At 43.4% G+C, this 12,569-nt stretch overlaps 1 protein-coding gene across 1 annotated transcript; it reads right to left on the bottom strand.

The window, feature by feature from the left end:
• Positions 1–3,472: 3,472 nt before the first annotated feature.
• tmem192 (transmembrane protein 192) lies at positions 3,473–12,075 on the bottom strand. Its single transcript, XM_079553795.1, has 6 exons — positions 11,946–12,075; positions 11,203–11,355; positions 10,513–10,774; positions 10,314–10,436; positions 5,122–5,227; positions 3,473–4,051 (listed from the first exon to the last, which is right to left on the bottom strand). The coding sequence occupies exons 1-6, from the start codon at positions 11,973–11,975 to the stop codon at positions 3,937–3,939; spliced, it is 789 nt and encodes a 262-aa protein (XP_079409921.1). The 5' UTR covers positions 11,976–12,075; the 3' UTR covers positions 3,473–3,936.
• Between the last annotated feature and the right edge of the window lie 494 nt (positions 12,076–12,569).

Genomic DNA, 12,569 nt, shown 5'->3' with positions numbered 1-12,569 from the left:
CATTTGGAGAAATCGGCCAAAAATGCCGGCCGAGCATAACGGCATCGGACAATAAAATCCCCCAAAATGTACCTTAGAAAAACCCACATCGGTCGACCTCTAATAATGACAGTGGTCATTTCAGTATTTCCACCAGTGAAGCAGCATATACAGTATACGGGTCTGTGTCCAAACTACGAACACAACTTCCGAGTGACACTAACCTCTTAAGAGAAAAGTGAAGCTCGATGACACAGCTGTAACTTTAAACTTTCCACAGATGCAGACAGACGGGAGACAGTGGACGACGGCTCATGAGCCCATCTCAGTTGACCGGGATCCCTGACCTTCGAAAAGCTCGGTGCAAACACACGACGCGCTCCCCCTCCCCACACACAGTCCCAGATGTGTTCCTTCTGGGGGGCAGGGGGCAGGGGACAGTGACGGGAGGTGGGCTCCTTCTGCTGCTCGGACCTGCTCCTGTTTTAAGAGGTGAAATTCAAAAGCTTATCAGACATTTTCTCAAAAGATCTGTCAGAAGAAAATGATGTCAGAGGCTGCATGCACATGGGAGGGGGGGGGGTCTCCCTGTCATTTGAATTAGCCTCTACATGTGGGGTCAATATGTGCAATGCTAAAAAGTGTGTGTGTGTGTGTGTGTGTTGGTCAGGGCAGGCTGAGGTGGGGGCTGTGGTGGTGGTCACAGCCTCCCTCCAGTACTCCCCGTCCCCCCTCCCTCTTAAAAAAAGGGCTGTATAAAGGCAAAGGGGGAGAGCCACCTTTGTCACTTTGCTCTCAGTCCCAGAGACAATCACGCTCTCATTGGACACAAACACTTTGGACAAACACATTCCAAAGAGGAGGAGGCAGCAGACACTCGGGCCTCATCAGGAGACAACTGAGCATCTCTCCAAGTCAGAGGGAAGAAGGACTTCTTACTTTGTGCTTTATTTAGAAGATTTTATTTTTTATTTTTGGGAAGAGCCAAAAAATTGCAGCCATGAAGATATTCAACCTGCTCTATGCGCTGCTCGTGCTCGTGGCCCTGTTTGCATCCGCGTCTTCGTCCAGGCCAGGTAAGCGGGTAAAAACAAACCCTGTGCGCCTCACGGTGCGCGCCTCCAGATCGGTCATACAGGCGCAAACTGTCCTTTTTAGGGAAAGCAATTACACATTTAAATGTTTGTAATTCTGCACCGTGGACTGAACTATCACTGTTGACAAAATAGTTGTTTAAAAAGGAGAAGAAAAGAGAAAGAATGAAATACTTTGAGGAACGAATTTCCTGCACCTAATTAAGTTTAGCCTAATTAAGACATTAGCTTAAAGCGGCGTCGGTCATGGATACTGCTCTAAAACCAAGCGGTAAATATTAACCCAGGAATACAAAACATATTTAGTGCGTAGATAAAATAACAAAGTAGAATTTCCATTTTGAAATGTGCAGTCTCAAGAGAATGAAGCGACTTACGAGAGCAAAGCGTGTTTTTGCTAATTAACGCGCCAGTGCCGCGAGGCTAACAGTTTACATAATTCTCTATAAAACTAAGCAAATAACACCGGAAACACTTCTTAACAGGTAAATGCATTTTGGTGAAAGTTGCCCACGTGCAGCCTGTGGTTGTGCAGCAGGTGTGTCACGGGCCCGGCTCAACTGTGCTCGTGCGTAATGGCGCTCACGCGACGGTGGCAGAACTGTAACTTATCTACGGATGGTGTTGGTGTCTGTGAGGAGGATGAGGCGGGGAAAGGTGGAGTGAGGGCCCGCAAAGCGCCGCCGGGGAGCTTCATCCCCGGAGAAACCCATTGTCCCGGGCTGGAAGGGACTCCGGTGCGCTTTTGTTAATGATGGTGTAAAATGCCATGCAAATACCCGCGCTCTATTAACATGACATGGAGCAGCGGTGCCAAGTGTAAAAAAAAAGCCTACCTTCAGGCGTGGGGAGTAGCTTCATTCAGCAGATCCCCTACAGGAGCGGGGGAGTGGGGGGGAGGTAGAGTCATAAAGTCATCTGGCCGTTTATCCCTTCCTGGGCTTGGCTCACAGCTCGTGAACTGCTGTTTGTCAAAGTGAATTTATTAGGGATTTAAAAAAAAATAATCATGTGTTCCTTCAGTACTAGTTAATAAGGAGGGATAGACGCACTATGACACAACCTAGGCAGCTAAACTTCACACAAAAAACTCTATGTGCTTAGGGACAACAATGACCTACACACAACTCATAGTCAAAGTAAAGAAGTTTAACATGTTCCTTTTGTTTGCAGATTTTCTGAAACTGAGGAGAAAGTACCACAGACACTACTGCCCACACAGACGCTGCCTGCCACTGCACTCCAGAGTACCTTTCCCTTGAGGTAAGGCAGAGTCACACAGCAACAAATTGCACATGTGCCTTTGTGTCGCACACATGTTTTGGGGCAGAGGAGGATATGAGCAGAGCAGTGTGATACAGGAACAGGCCTGTGATGGAGCCAGCAGGTGGCACTTACGAAAGTGTGTGTGATTATAGGCAGAGAGGTGTGGGCTCACTCCGAGCGCAGTTCAAGGGAAACTTGTCACACATAAATCTCACTAACAAGGAGGCAGGGGGCTCCAGAGCAGCTGCAGGGAATGAGCGGCGTGCACTTAAATATTGGGATGGTTTATATTCTGCCGAGACAGGGGCACTAATCATGGCTTTAATTATTTACAGATTGCAGCGAAAATGTGGGGAAACACCAAACCAGGAGGCCCACAGTGTGTGACGGGACGCACAAATCAAGGATGGACCACAAGGCGCCGGTCGTGAAGAGAAGAAGACACATCTATGGACCTCTGGTGGCGTTCTGCCGGAAAGCAACGAGTAAAATGAAATCGAGCTTCACAGTGACTCAACATGAGGACGAGTCATATTTCCTGTGTGGCTATAATACAACAAGGATGCAGTGACAAGCACCTTAAACTACTTTTTATCTATGAATAAAACTACGGGAGGAAACTGGACTCTCATCTGGACCAAAGAGCGATGTTGTGACCACAGCATCTGCCACATATTCCTATAGTGTTTAATTTGCGTGTATGCACTTCAGATGTTTATTGTATTGCATTATATCTTTTTAATAAAAGCTTTATGTTGTATTATCTATATTTGGTCATTGTCCGTCTTGTCATTGGCTAGAATAGATTAAACCATGAACCTGTTTGTACACGAGTTCCAACTAAGGCAACAGGGGTGATGCAAGTACTGCACTTCCTGTGAAGTAACGGCGTCAGAGGTTAAGAATTATGAGGTAACAAACCCAGAAGAGTCTTTGCCTCTCAATCTAAACTACAGTGTTTGTCTGTTAAAAGCACAAAAGCGAGGTCGCCTACTTTCACGCTTTAAAATGAAAGCACCCTGATAACGGCTAACATGAAAATAATACATTTTATTAGAACCACAAAACACAGATAGGCCTACTGATTTAACCAGTAGAAAAAGTTGAATTAGACTGAATTAGAATTAAACAGCATCAGTTTGATAGTATAAAAACATGAATAGGCATATACAGTACAACAGAATAACAACCCCATGTCTTAATAATACCCCGTGAGGGCTCTATAGTGCATTTCAGCTCTAAAACAAAGTTCCATCCTGTATTTCCCACAGTCAGAGCAGCAGCAGCAGCAGCGGTGGTAGAGGTGGTAGAGGTGGTGGGTCGCTGAGGGTCGTAAGACAGTGATAAAAGCCCTCGCTGTGATCTGTGACCCTTGACTCCTCTCCTCCTCCTCCTCCTCTTTAACCTCCAACACTGTTATCTGAGCAGGTGAGGCGCTCCAGCTCTCAGTCAGTCAGTGCAGACAGGTGCAAGTGTGCACACGGACATACCCGCTCTCAGGGTTTAGCAGTACTTTCTTTCCACAGTCTTCTTAACACCCGCGCGTTAGAACGGCTCTTTTTCAGTAAGTAAATGATTCCACGACAGACTGTGCAGACTAGTGCTGAGCGGTGAGATTCAGCAGCCTTCTGCTCAGGAGAGTGTTGTGCTGCTTTAGATACTCGATCAGGTCGGCCTGTTTGTCCACCACCTCCGCCAGACTGGAGCCCTCTCTGTGGGACGAAACACGAACTTATTCAACAGCAGAACCTTTGCCAATAACTGGAGTCATCAAAACGGATATACTACAATACAATATACAGTAGTCACATGTTTGTGGTAGTGGACAATGAAACTCAAGTGTTAACAATTTCACCTTTGAATAACAAACAATTATTGATCCTTTATTGATTGATTAACATTGCTTTGCAACCTTTTATTGTTTCGCTTTACCCCTTTGAGTCTTAGTTTAGTTTGTTTATTTGAGCCGTTAACAATCAGTCTTTCATTTCTCCTTTAACCACTTAACCCCCGCCTGTAACAAGTGCATTTCTTCAGTTCGGCTTTACCCAAATCTAAAAGCTTCTCGACTGGAGAGCAATTTAAAAGCTAAGACCTACAAAAGTGATCGTAACTTTTTTGTCGCATTGTTTCCGTGTTTTAAGTCAAATTTTTGAAATTTGAATTTTTAAAAAAGTTTTAATAATTTTTTCATTGCTTTTCTTGTCACGTTTTTATTGCGTTTTCATCCTGTTTTTCATCGCTATTTTGATGCTTTTTTGTTGTTGAAGATTTTAGATTTGGGTAAAGCCAAACAGGAGAAATGTGCCCAGTTCGGGTGGGGGTTAGCAGGTTCCAGTGACCGTCTTTACTCCAACATTGTAAAAAGCAATTAAAAAAAAGGAGATTTAAGAGATTTATTCCCCGCCCTTAAACACAAACTTTTTACAATTAAATATTAAAATGAACTTATCTCCTAAAACCTTATTGAAATACCACTCAGTTTCTACCGTTCCTCCTGAGGTCCCCGTACCCCTATTTGGGAAGCAGCGATTCCCGAGCCCGAGCCGTTACCCCGTTACCCGATTGAGAAGATCTAAATATAGACCTTGAGTCGCTCCAGGGGCAACAAACGCGGCCTGAAGTCAAGCAATGTTTTTGGAGCCCTTAATCAAGTCTCAAGAGGAGAAACATTGAATCAAAGCACCTTAAGTACTTTGGCGAGTAATTAACCAATTACGAGCAGGTGAAACAGCTGCATTTTAACGTGAGGAATCTTTCAAAGAGGAATAACTCCGAGCACCTGAAGCCCGTCTCTGTGGGCAAGCTGCTGACGCTGAAGTTGTGCACATGCTCTTCTTGGCTCACGTCCGGAGCGGCTCTTTCTCTGTTGAACTGCACCACTTTAACTGCAAAACAAAACAAACTTCATACAACTTACGAACGGTAAATTATCCAAGCGCACGTCACGAATAAACAAACAAACAAACAATACTTCTAATGCAAATGAAATCCCTAGTGTTTCTGTGCGAGTGACAGACAAGCCGCCTCCCCCCGCTGTGCTCTCAGGTGAGTAACGCCACACGTTGTTTTACTGGCCTTCATTGCTCTCCCTTTTCCTAAACACACACACCGGCTGTTATATCCCGCACTTAAGGCTTACGGGCCGCCATATCCTGCGCTCTAACCTCTAATTCCTGCGCCCTAAACATACACAGGGGGCGGGCATGGCAGTAAGGTGCGGCTGGGGGCGTCACAGTCGCGGCTCAGCTCTGGGGCTAAAAGCTGCAGATGTCGGGCCCTGAGTCAAGATAAGGATATGTTTAAAGGGGGGGATCAAATCTGGGGATAAGGGCAGAGGGTGGGGCGATTCGGGTGTCATCGGCCAGAGGAAACAGACAGGCAGGTTTCGAAGAGAAATTTACTTTCACGTTTCTAGATTTTCTCTACCACCTTCACACATTTCACAGATCAGAAATGATGTTTTCAAACTAAAACTATTCGTGCAAACAGCAAAGCGCACAGATAACCTGCTCAACTTCCATGATGGTTTGTGATTCTGCAGAAACTCGAGATTCGTTTTCAGCCTAAGTTTCAAATGCTTTTATAGCAAATGTGCAAAGCATCAGACTGGAGGTTAAGTGTGCGGTTTGGAGAGCTTTGACAATGCGACAAACACTCTATAGGCAGAAGACGTGCCCTAAACTCTGTACGACTTACTATCCACGGGATCCACACCAACTCTCAACCCAAAAGAATTCTGCACATTCCTGCATAATGGGCTGCTAAATCTGTGCGTGTTTGTGAGCGTAAATAGGGCAACAGTAAGCAAGTATGTGCGAGAGAAAGAGGGGCATTCCAGACCGGACAAAATGAAGGCTTAAAAAAGAAGAATAGAAAACGGTAGAAAGAAAGACAATAAAATATAGAAAAAAAGGGGATGATGCTGCAGTGTTTGTCGGGGAGTTTGTTGCTGAATGAAAAGACGGGAGACAAATGGCGGCCAAATATTTACCAGAGTTAATCATTTTGCTGCCGAATGATTCGTCTGGAGAATCTACAGACCTTTATAACAAGTCTGGTCTCTGGCCAGGTTTATCTAATCTACGAAGTATCCGAGCAGTTTAAATATACTAGTATGAATTCTTAATCATTTTAGTCATTCACACTTTATAAACTATGGCAGTGTTTTAAGGCTTTTGGGAAAATGAAAAACAAAATCCTGAACCTTCATAAAAGATAAATCTGATGAAACATGTTTTTTTTTTTAGTTGATACCAAAAGATGGACAAAGCAAGAGAGAAGATTTAAATTATGTACAATTTTAGTGCAAAAAGTCAATTATCAAAGTGCTCAGGAAGTTTTTTAGTCCATTGTTCTGTGGTGAAGGTACTTTCAAAGAGCGAAGAAACAAGAAAATCTTCCTGAATCAAAGATCTATGTTTACATTTTATAAAAAGCATTTATTTTACGGGGCTAATCAATTAAATCATTGTGCGCTGGGTTTTGTTGATCCCAAATGGTGCAGCCAGAAGACGGTTCTGATGCACGAATAGCACCTTTGTTTTTCTTCTCTTTCAGTTCGTACCATTTAACGCTCAACTTAAGCTGTGCTCGTGTCTCGGAAATGCATCATCGTGTGACGGAGGCCTCGCCTGGTCAGTAGGAAGTCTTTAAAGCTGTGTAACAGCTGGGCCAGAAAGATCCCAGGAAGGCTGGATTGATGGATGGAATGATGGATGGAGGAGTATAAAAGAAGTGACACATTTCACACGTCTCTGCCAGGGACAGTCCCCGAGGTCCCACACACTGGACAGACAGTGCTCAGACCTGCTCACACCGGCACAAACGCCTTCAAGTAAGTGCACATTTCCAGGTGCGATCGCAGAAAAGTGGAAGTGGTTCCAGTCTATTTACTGCCCACTGTTGAGGGTGAATGTCACATAAGTTTGGTACTTTTGTCAAGTCAGTGCAGCTGCAGAGATGCTGATAAAAACATTAAACCAACTTCAATATTTGGAGCCATTTGATATTGTTTGTCTTTGCACTGGTCTGTTTCAGCAGATTCTCAAAATCCATGACTTGTTATCAATTCATGACTGACTACGACACAATATATAAATTACCATAAAGACTTGATTAAAAGTCAAAGTCTGTGCTTACGTTCCTGAGCGCTGGGCCCGTGAGCGTGTGCCCTGCAGTGCTTACGTGAAGCTCTGAGCGGCCAGTGCAGATAGATGTATTCTAAGTTAGGCCTTTGATGAGCAGGGCACGGCCTTTGATGTGCATGGAGCTCTATAGAGGACAGTATTCATGTTCAAATGAGCGAGTCAGAAACATAGAGCAGAGGCCGCCGCGTGCCCACACACACACGCACTTCAAAGAGCCGCTGAACGAGGTCTTCCTGGATGAACCGTAGCTGCAGGCCGCTTCTCTCTGCCTCGCCGTCTGCCCTAAAGCTGACGTTTTATTTTCTCTTAAACAGGGCCGTGACGTCATCCTAGAGTAAGAGTTTACACACACACTCCGGGCTTTAAATAGTTGGCCGGGTGGCTCTAGATTCTGCTGTGCCTGACTGCACTGATCTGAGATGGAATGCGAGCATAGAGCGGAGAAACCCCCCCAACTTCGCATGGCTGTCCCCTGACTGTAAACACCGGGACAATGTGAGTGTGAGTGAGTGCGCGAGGGTGTCCCTGCGCTCGGGTGGAGTGGGTCGAGGGCTCCCCTTTGGCTAAGCTAATGCGCCTTATCTGCGCTGTTTGGCCCCTAGTATCTGCAAGGCTTAATCTGTGCCCTTCAGCTGCCAAACACAAGCGTCACATCGATTTCCCCTTTCACAGCGCTCTTTTAAAACTACAATGCAAAACTTATTTCCAGTTACGCATAGCACAACGGGATGTGCAGCAACAGCATTCATTTTACATCGGTAAAAGCAAGTAGATTATATCGTCCCTTTGGGCAAATAAGGCATGAATTGATTTACAACATATCAGTTTGTCTAAAGTTTGGGACTACTGTACGGCAAAATAAATCGGAACTAGACACACCAAGAGAAAAGTGAGCTTGAGTGGTAGATAACATAACTAAATGCCTGATCAGTAGTGGAGGCCGACTGTGATATTAAAGCAAAGCATGTAACTCAAGTACATAGAAGGAGATGTAACGGTCTTGATGGAGTAGTGTCTGTGCACAGCAGTTACTCACTTCTACCTGAGTAATATTATTTAAAAGTAATAGTGCTCCTACTAGAGTAAAACATTTGGTTTCTTTCCACCTTGAAAAAAATCATCATTATTTGTCAAATAACTAGTGCTGTTAATCATTTTTTTAAATAATCACATTAATCACACTTCTGAAATTTGATTAGAACTAGCTGTGATCACTCAGGATTAAAGTGACCAATGAGACGAGTTTTTCCTGTGAACCAGCCTGTCAGGTCCAATCAGGAGGGAGGGGGAGGAGCTTGATCGTTTACTTTTGAAAATTCTGTTCCTGCTCTCCTCATTTTGCTACAAACTACAAACTATATTTTATAAATCCATGTGAAAAGCCCTGAAACAAACTGAACGGGGGGTGAGGACCTGCTTGTTCAGGTAACGTGTGCTCAAGACACAGGTTCAGAGAGACATGTTATACATCTCTGATCAATTCTTTAAATATGATTTGAATAGTTGTTCAAGCATTAACTTTGACAGCCTTACTAATAATGTTAACACGAAAACAGAAATCAAACTGTTACAGAGTACTTGAGTTGTATTTTCTCCAAGCACATTTTTACTTTTACGTGAGTAATTATTTGGCTCACATCTTGTTACTACCTCTACTGGAGTTAAACCATTTTAAAGTGTAACTCTTGAGTAAACATTTGGCCTTCTCTCCCCACCTCTGACAGTCGTATAAAGTAGAATTGGCCCCACTGCAATAACATACGTATTTGGAAGATGCCGTCTTTTACCTTAGTTTATAAATCTCTCCAGACAAAGCTGGCGTTACTAAGAAGCCGCTTGTTTTGATGGATGGATAATCTGGTGTGACATAGGGGTTCCCTTCTTTGCATCACTGGCCTCTGACTTATGAGAACTAGGTCACTTTTTTACATTATCTTCCAAATGGCACCGGGAAGAGAGTGTTTTCGGGCCAAATCTAAAGTTAATCAATTCGTTCTCGCTGGGGCAAATATACAGGAGCGGTTATCATGCGGCAAAGTTCGTGTCAAAGAATTGGGCGATCAGCAGAGTGGGACAGAGGCACGCGGCTCAATGGCTGATTGTCATGCTGTCAGGTCTGAAAAGGGCAGGGCAGGTATTGTGATGCGAATGTCCTCTCATAGATAGATAGTGTGGGGGTAGTGTGTATAATGTAATCTACGGGGTGTGTCTGTCAATAAAGGCACAGCTGACATCGGACATCTGGCTAGGGATAAAACATGCTACACCACAGCATTTACAATCAAAACAAAAAAGGAAACTCACAAGAAAGTCGCAAAGAATTAACTCAAAACCTCACAAATGCAACTTCTTGTGACCTCCTTTTCTCAATGAGGCTAAATCAACACAAAATGCTTAAGATTTTCCTCTGGGGAAATCAAAACTCTTGATATCCTATCCTAGGCGCTGAGCACTTCACTAATGGGGAGCTGTTGTAAATCAGATTTCCACTGATCAGGATCGAGTAACTAATATGAGGCAATTAAAAGGTGCATAGTGTTACTTTAAATGTGCAAAACATTTTTCTTTTAACATATTGTAACCCAGTGACTGTTCACGTGGTGCCTTTAGTTTCCATCCTCTGCAAACAACACATTTTCTTGTCTCCATCGGGTCTTATGTGTCCCTATTATAAGAGTCCTGCTGAAAACAATAATCTAATTTTTATAATTTTCTCCTTGCGTAGCAACGATTTTAACTGCAGTTTTAAAGTGAAATCTAAATGCATGTTCATATGGGAGAAATAATACATTGTTTCACATGCATTAACAAAAGATCAGATTACCTGTGTAATAAACTAAACATGGCAACGCCACCAGAAGCTCCACCCCCAGAATAGTGAGCACAAGGTACGTTCTCAGAACCTGCGGTATTTTTGCAGCCACAACCCACAGCAGCAAAGCATTACCTGCAAAAAACACAAGATCACACAAGTTAGCTTGTGAAACAGGTACTGCCCTCTAGGGGTGAACAGACAGTCCTACCTCCAGAGTGCAGCGCCAGAGGCAGGTGGATCACCTCGTGCGTCTGTCTGTAGAACTGTAGGTAACCTCTGCTTCTGGCCTGTCTGTGATGGTACTTGACACAGACTGTGAACAGCAGGACAAGTCCCCACAAAAAGCCTTTACCGAACACAATGGCTCCGTCTCCTCCGACAGGCTGCAGGATGACGTTGCACTGGTCTACGTTGTTTTCTTCCAGTATGCACAGAATTGCCACCAAAATCGACAAGACCACGTACACCACCTGGGAAAGGACATTTAAAGTCTGTTGCTGGGATTATAGGAAGCAGCTTAAATCTGGACTAAAGTGTGTAATCAGTCATGGGAGTGAGATCATTTATTGATTGTTGCACCTTTAAAAAGATGTGCAACAATCTAAGTACAGTGAAATGAACTATTAGTGAGATTATGTCCATATAGAATATAGGACTTTTATTTGTCTAAAAACGGAGCGTCTCAGAATCTTTCTCGCCACACGACTATTTGTTTTTGTATGGTGCGTGTCTTAGGCAAGATCCTGCTGTTTGTTATTCGTGAGATTATTTCCCAGTCAACTGATATGATCAAAGTCTATGCAGTGAGTAATCATTCCGCACCATTTCTCAACATGACCAAACAAGAAAACTTGAACCCTCCAATAAACAGTGGGCGTTTCCACTGTGTAACACCTACATGCACCGCAGACAGCAGCATCGAGTGCCAGTGTGTGGGGAGAGGCTGAAACTCCCTCCGGATGACCGAGTGCAGGGCATCAGGGGAGATCAGAGGACCGTCCACCATGGCGTCCTCATCCATGCTCCGAGACAGATCTACTTCAGTGGCGCTCTGAGAAGACAAGAGTGAATAATTAGCTGGATTTGGTTAAACGCTGACAGATCAAACATGTATGAAATTGATATCAGAATAGCAAAACTGCCTGTGTGGTGTGATTTGTGAAACATGAGATCCTGCGAAACAAAGTTCATAGTTGATACTTGGACAAAGACCTGCACAAATGTAATCTAATTGTGATTTTTGTTTGTTTGTTTGCAATTTCGATTATTTATGCGATTTATAGTTTGAAATTAACATTCAATTAAGGATTACATTTTAATGCATTTTAAACACAAACCAAACCTGGCTACATCACATGATAAGCGGCTTTTCTGCACATAATAACTAGACTCCATGGAACCTGCAGCCCTAATTGCACACCTGAACACAAAGTGAAAGTAAAACAAGAGAAATACCAATAAACGTAAAAAAAAAACCTAATACATCAAGGTAAAGAAACACGATTACACCGAGTCTGACGCCAGTTTGAAAGTTTGTTTTTATCTTGACCAGTCATGTTTCCCTCGTGAGCTGCTAGCTACTCATTTGTCTGGATGAGAAAAGACACACAAATCCGTGAAAAGAAAACAATGTAAACGTACCGGATACTGCGACGGTTCTCGTGAGTCCATTATAGATTGATGTCAAGTATTTGAAAAGGAATGATTTCAATAGAAGCGTACGAGCAAACGCCAAGCTCACATTTTCTGTCAAGTGACTGTAAACTTCCGGTTTTTGTGTGACGTCCGTAAGATCCTTAAGTTCACATTGGTTCCGGGGACAATGGTTCCGACCTCACCGTAAAACTGCGTAAAACACTGGCTCTGAGGGTTTGTCTGTGTTTAGGATTTCAAAACAATTTCCCGAATTCAATCCAACTTAGACATTTTCGTTCATATTGTGCATTTTCTTGAAATTTTAAAACTATATTTTTTATTAATTTATTTAATTGTATTTAATATTATTCTTTTCAGTCAGAGCGGGCGCATCATCTTGCGGCAGCAGACTAATAATAACTGTAAATACAAGAAATATATTGCATCGTGAAATTAATGTAACATGACGTCGCCGTTCTAAAACATGACCACAAGAGGGCAGTAGTACACCGATAATGGGCCTTGGTGGAAATGCGATGGTCTGTTTCTGTGAGGGTACAGCGTAACAATCTATGGGTTATTATATTCCCGTACACATTAGTTATTACACACACAATATACATCACGAAT

The sequence above is a fragment of the Gobius niger genome (assembly GCF_951799975.1).
Source record: "Gobius niger genome assembly, chromosome: 3".
Classification (NCBI taxonomy): Eukaryota; Metazoa; Chordata; class Actinopteri; order Gobiiformes; family Gobiidae; genus Gobius; species Gobius niger.
Note: the sequence above shows the minus strand (reverse complement) of the source record. Positions and strands in the feature narration are given on the sequence as shown.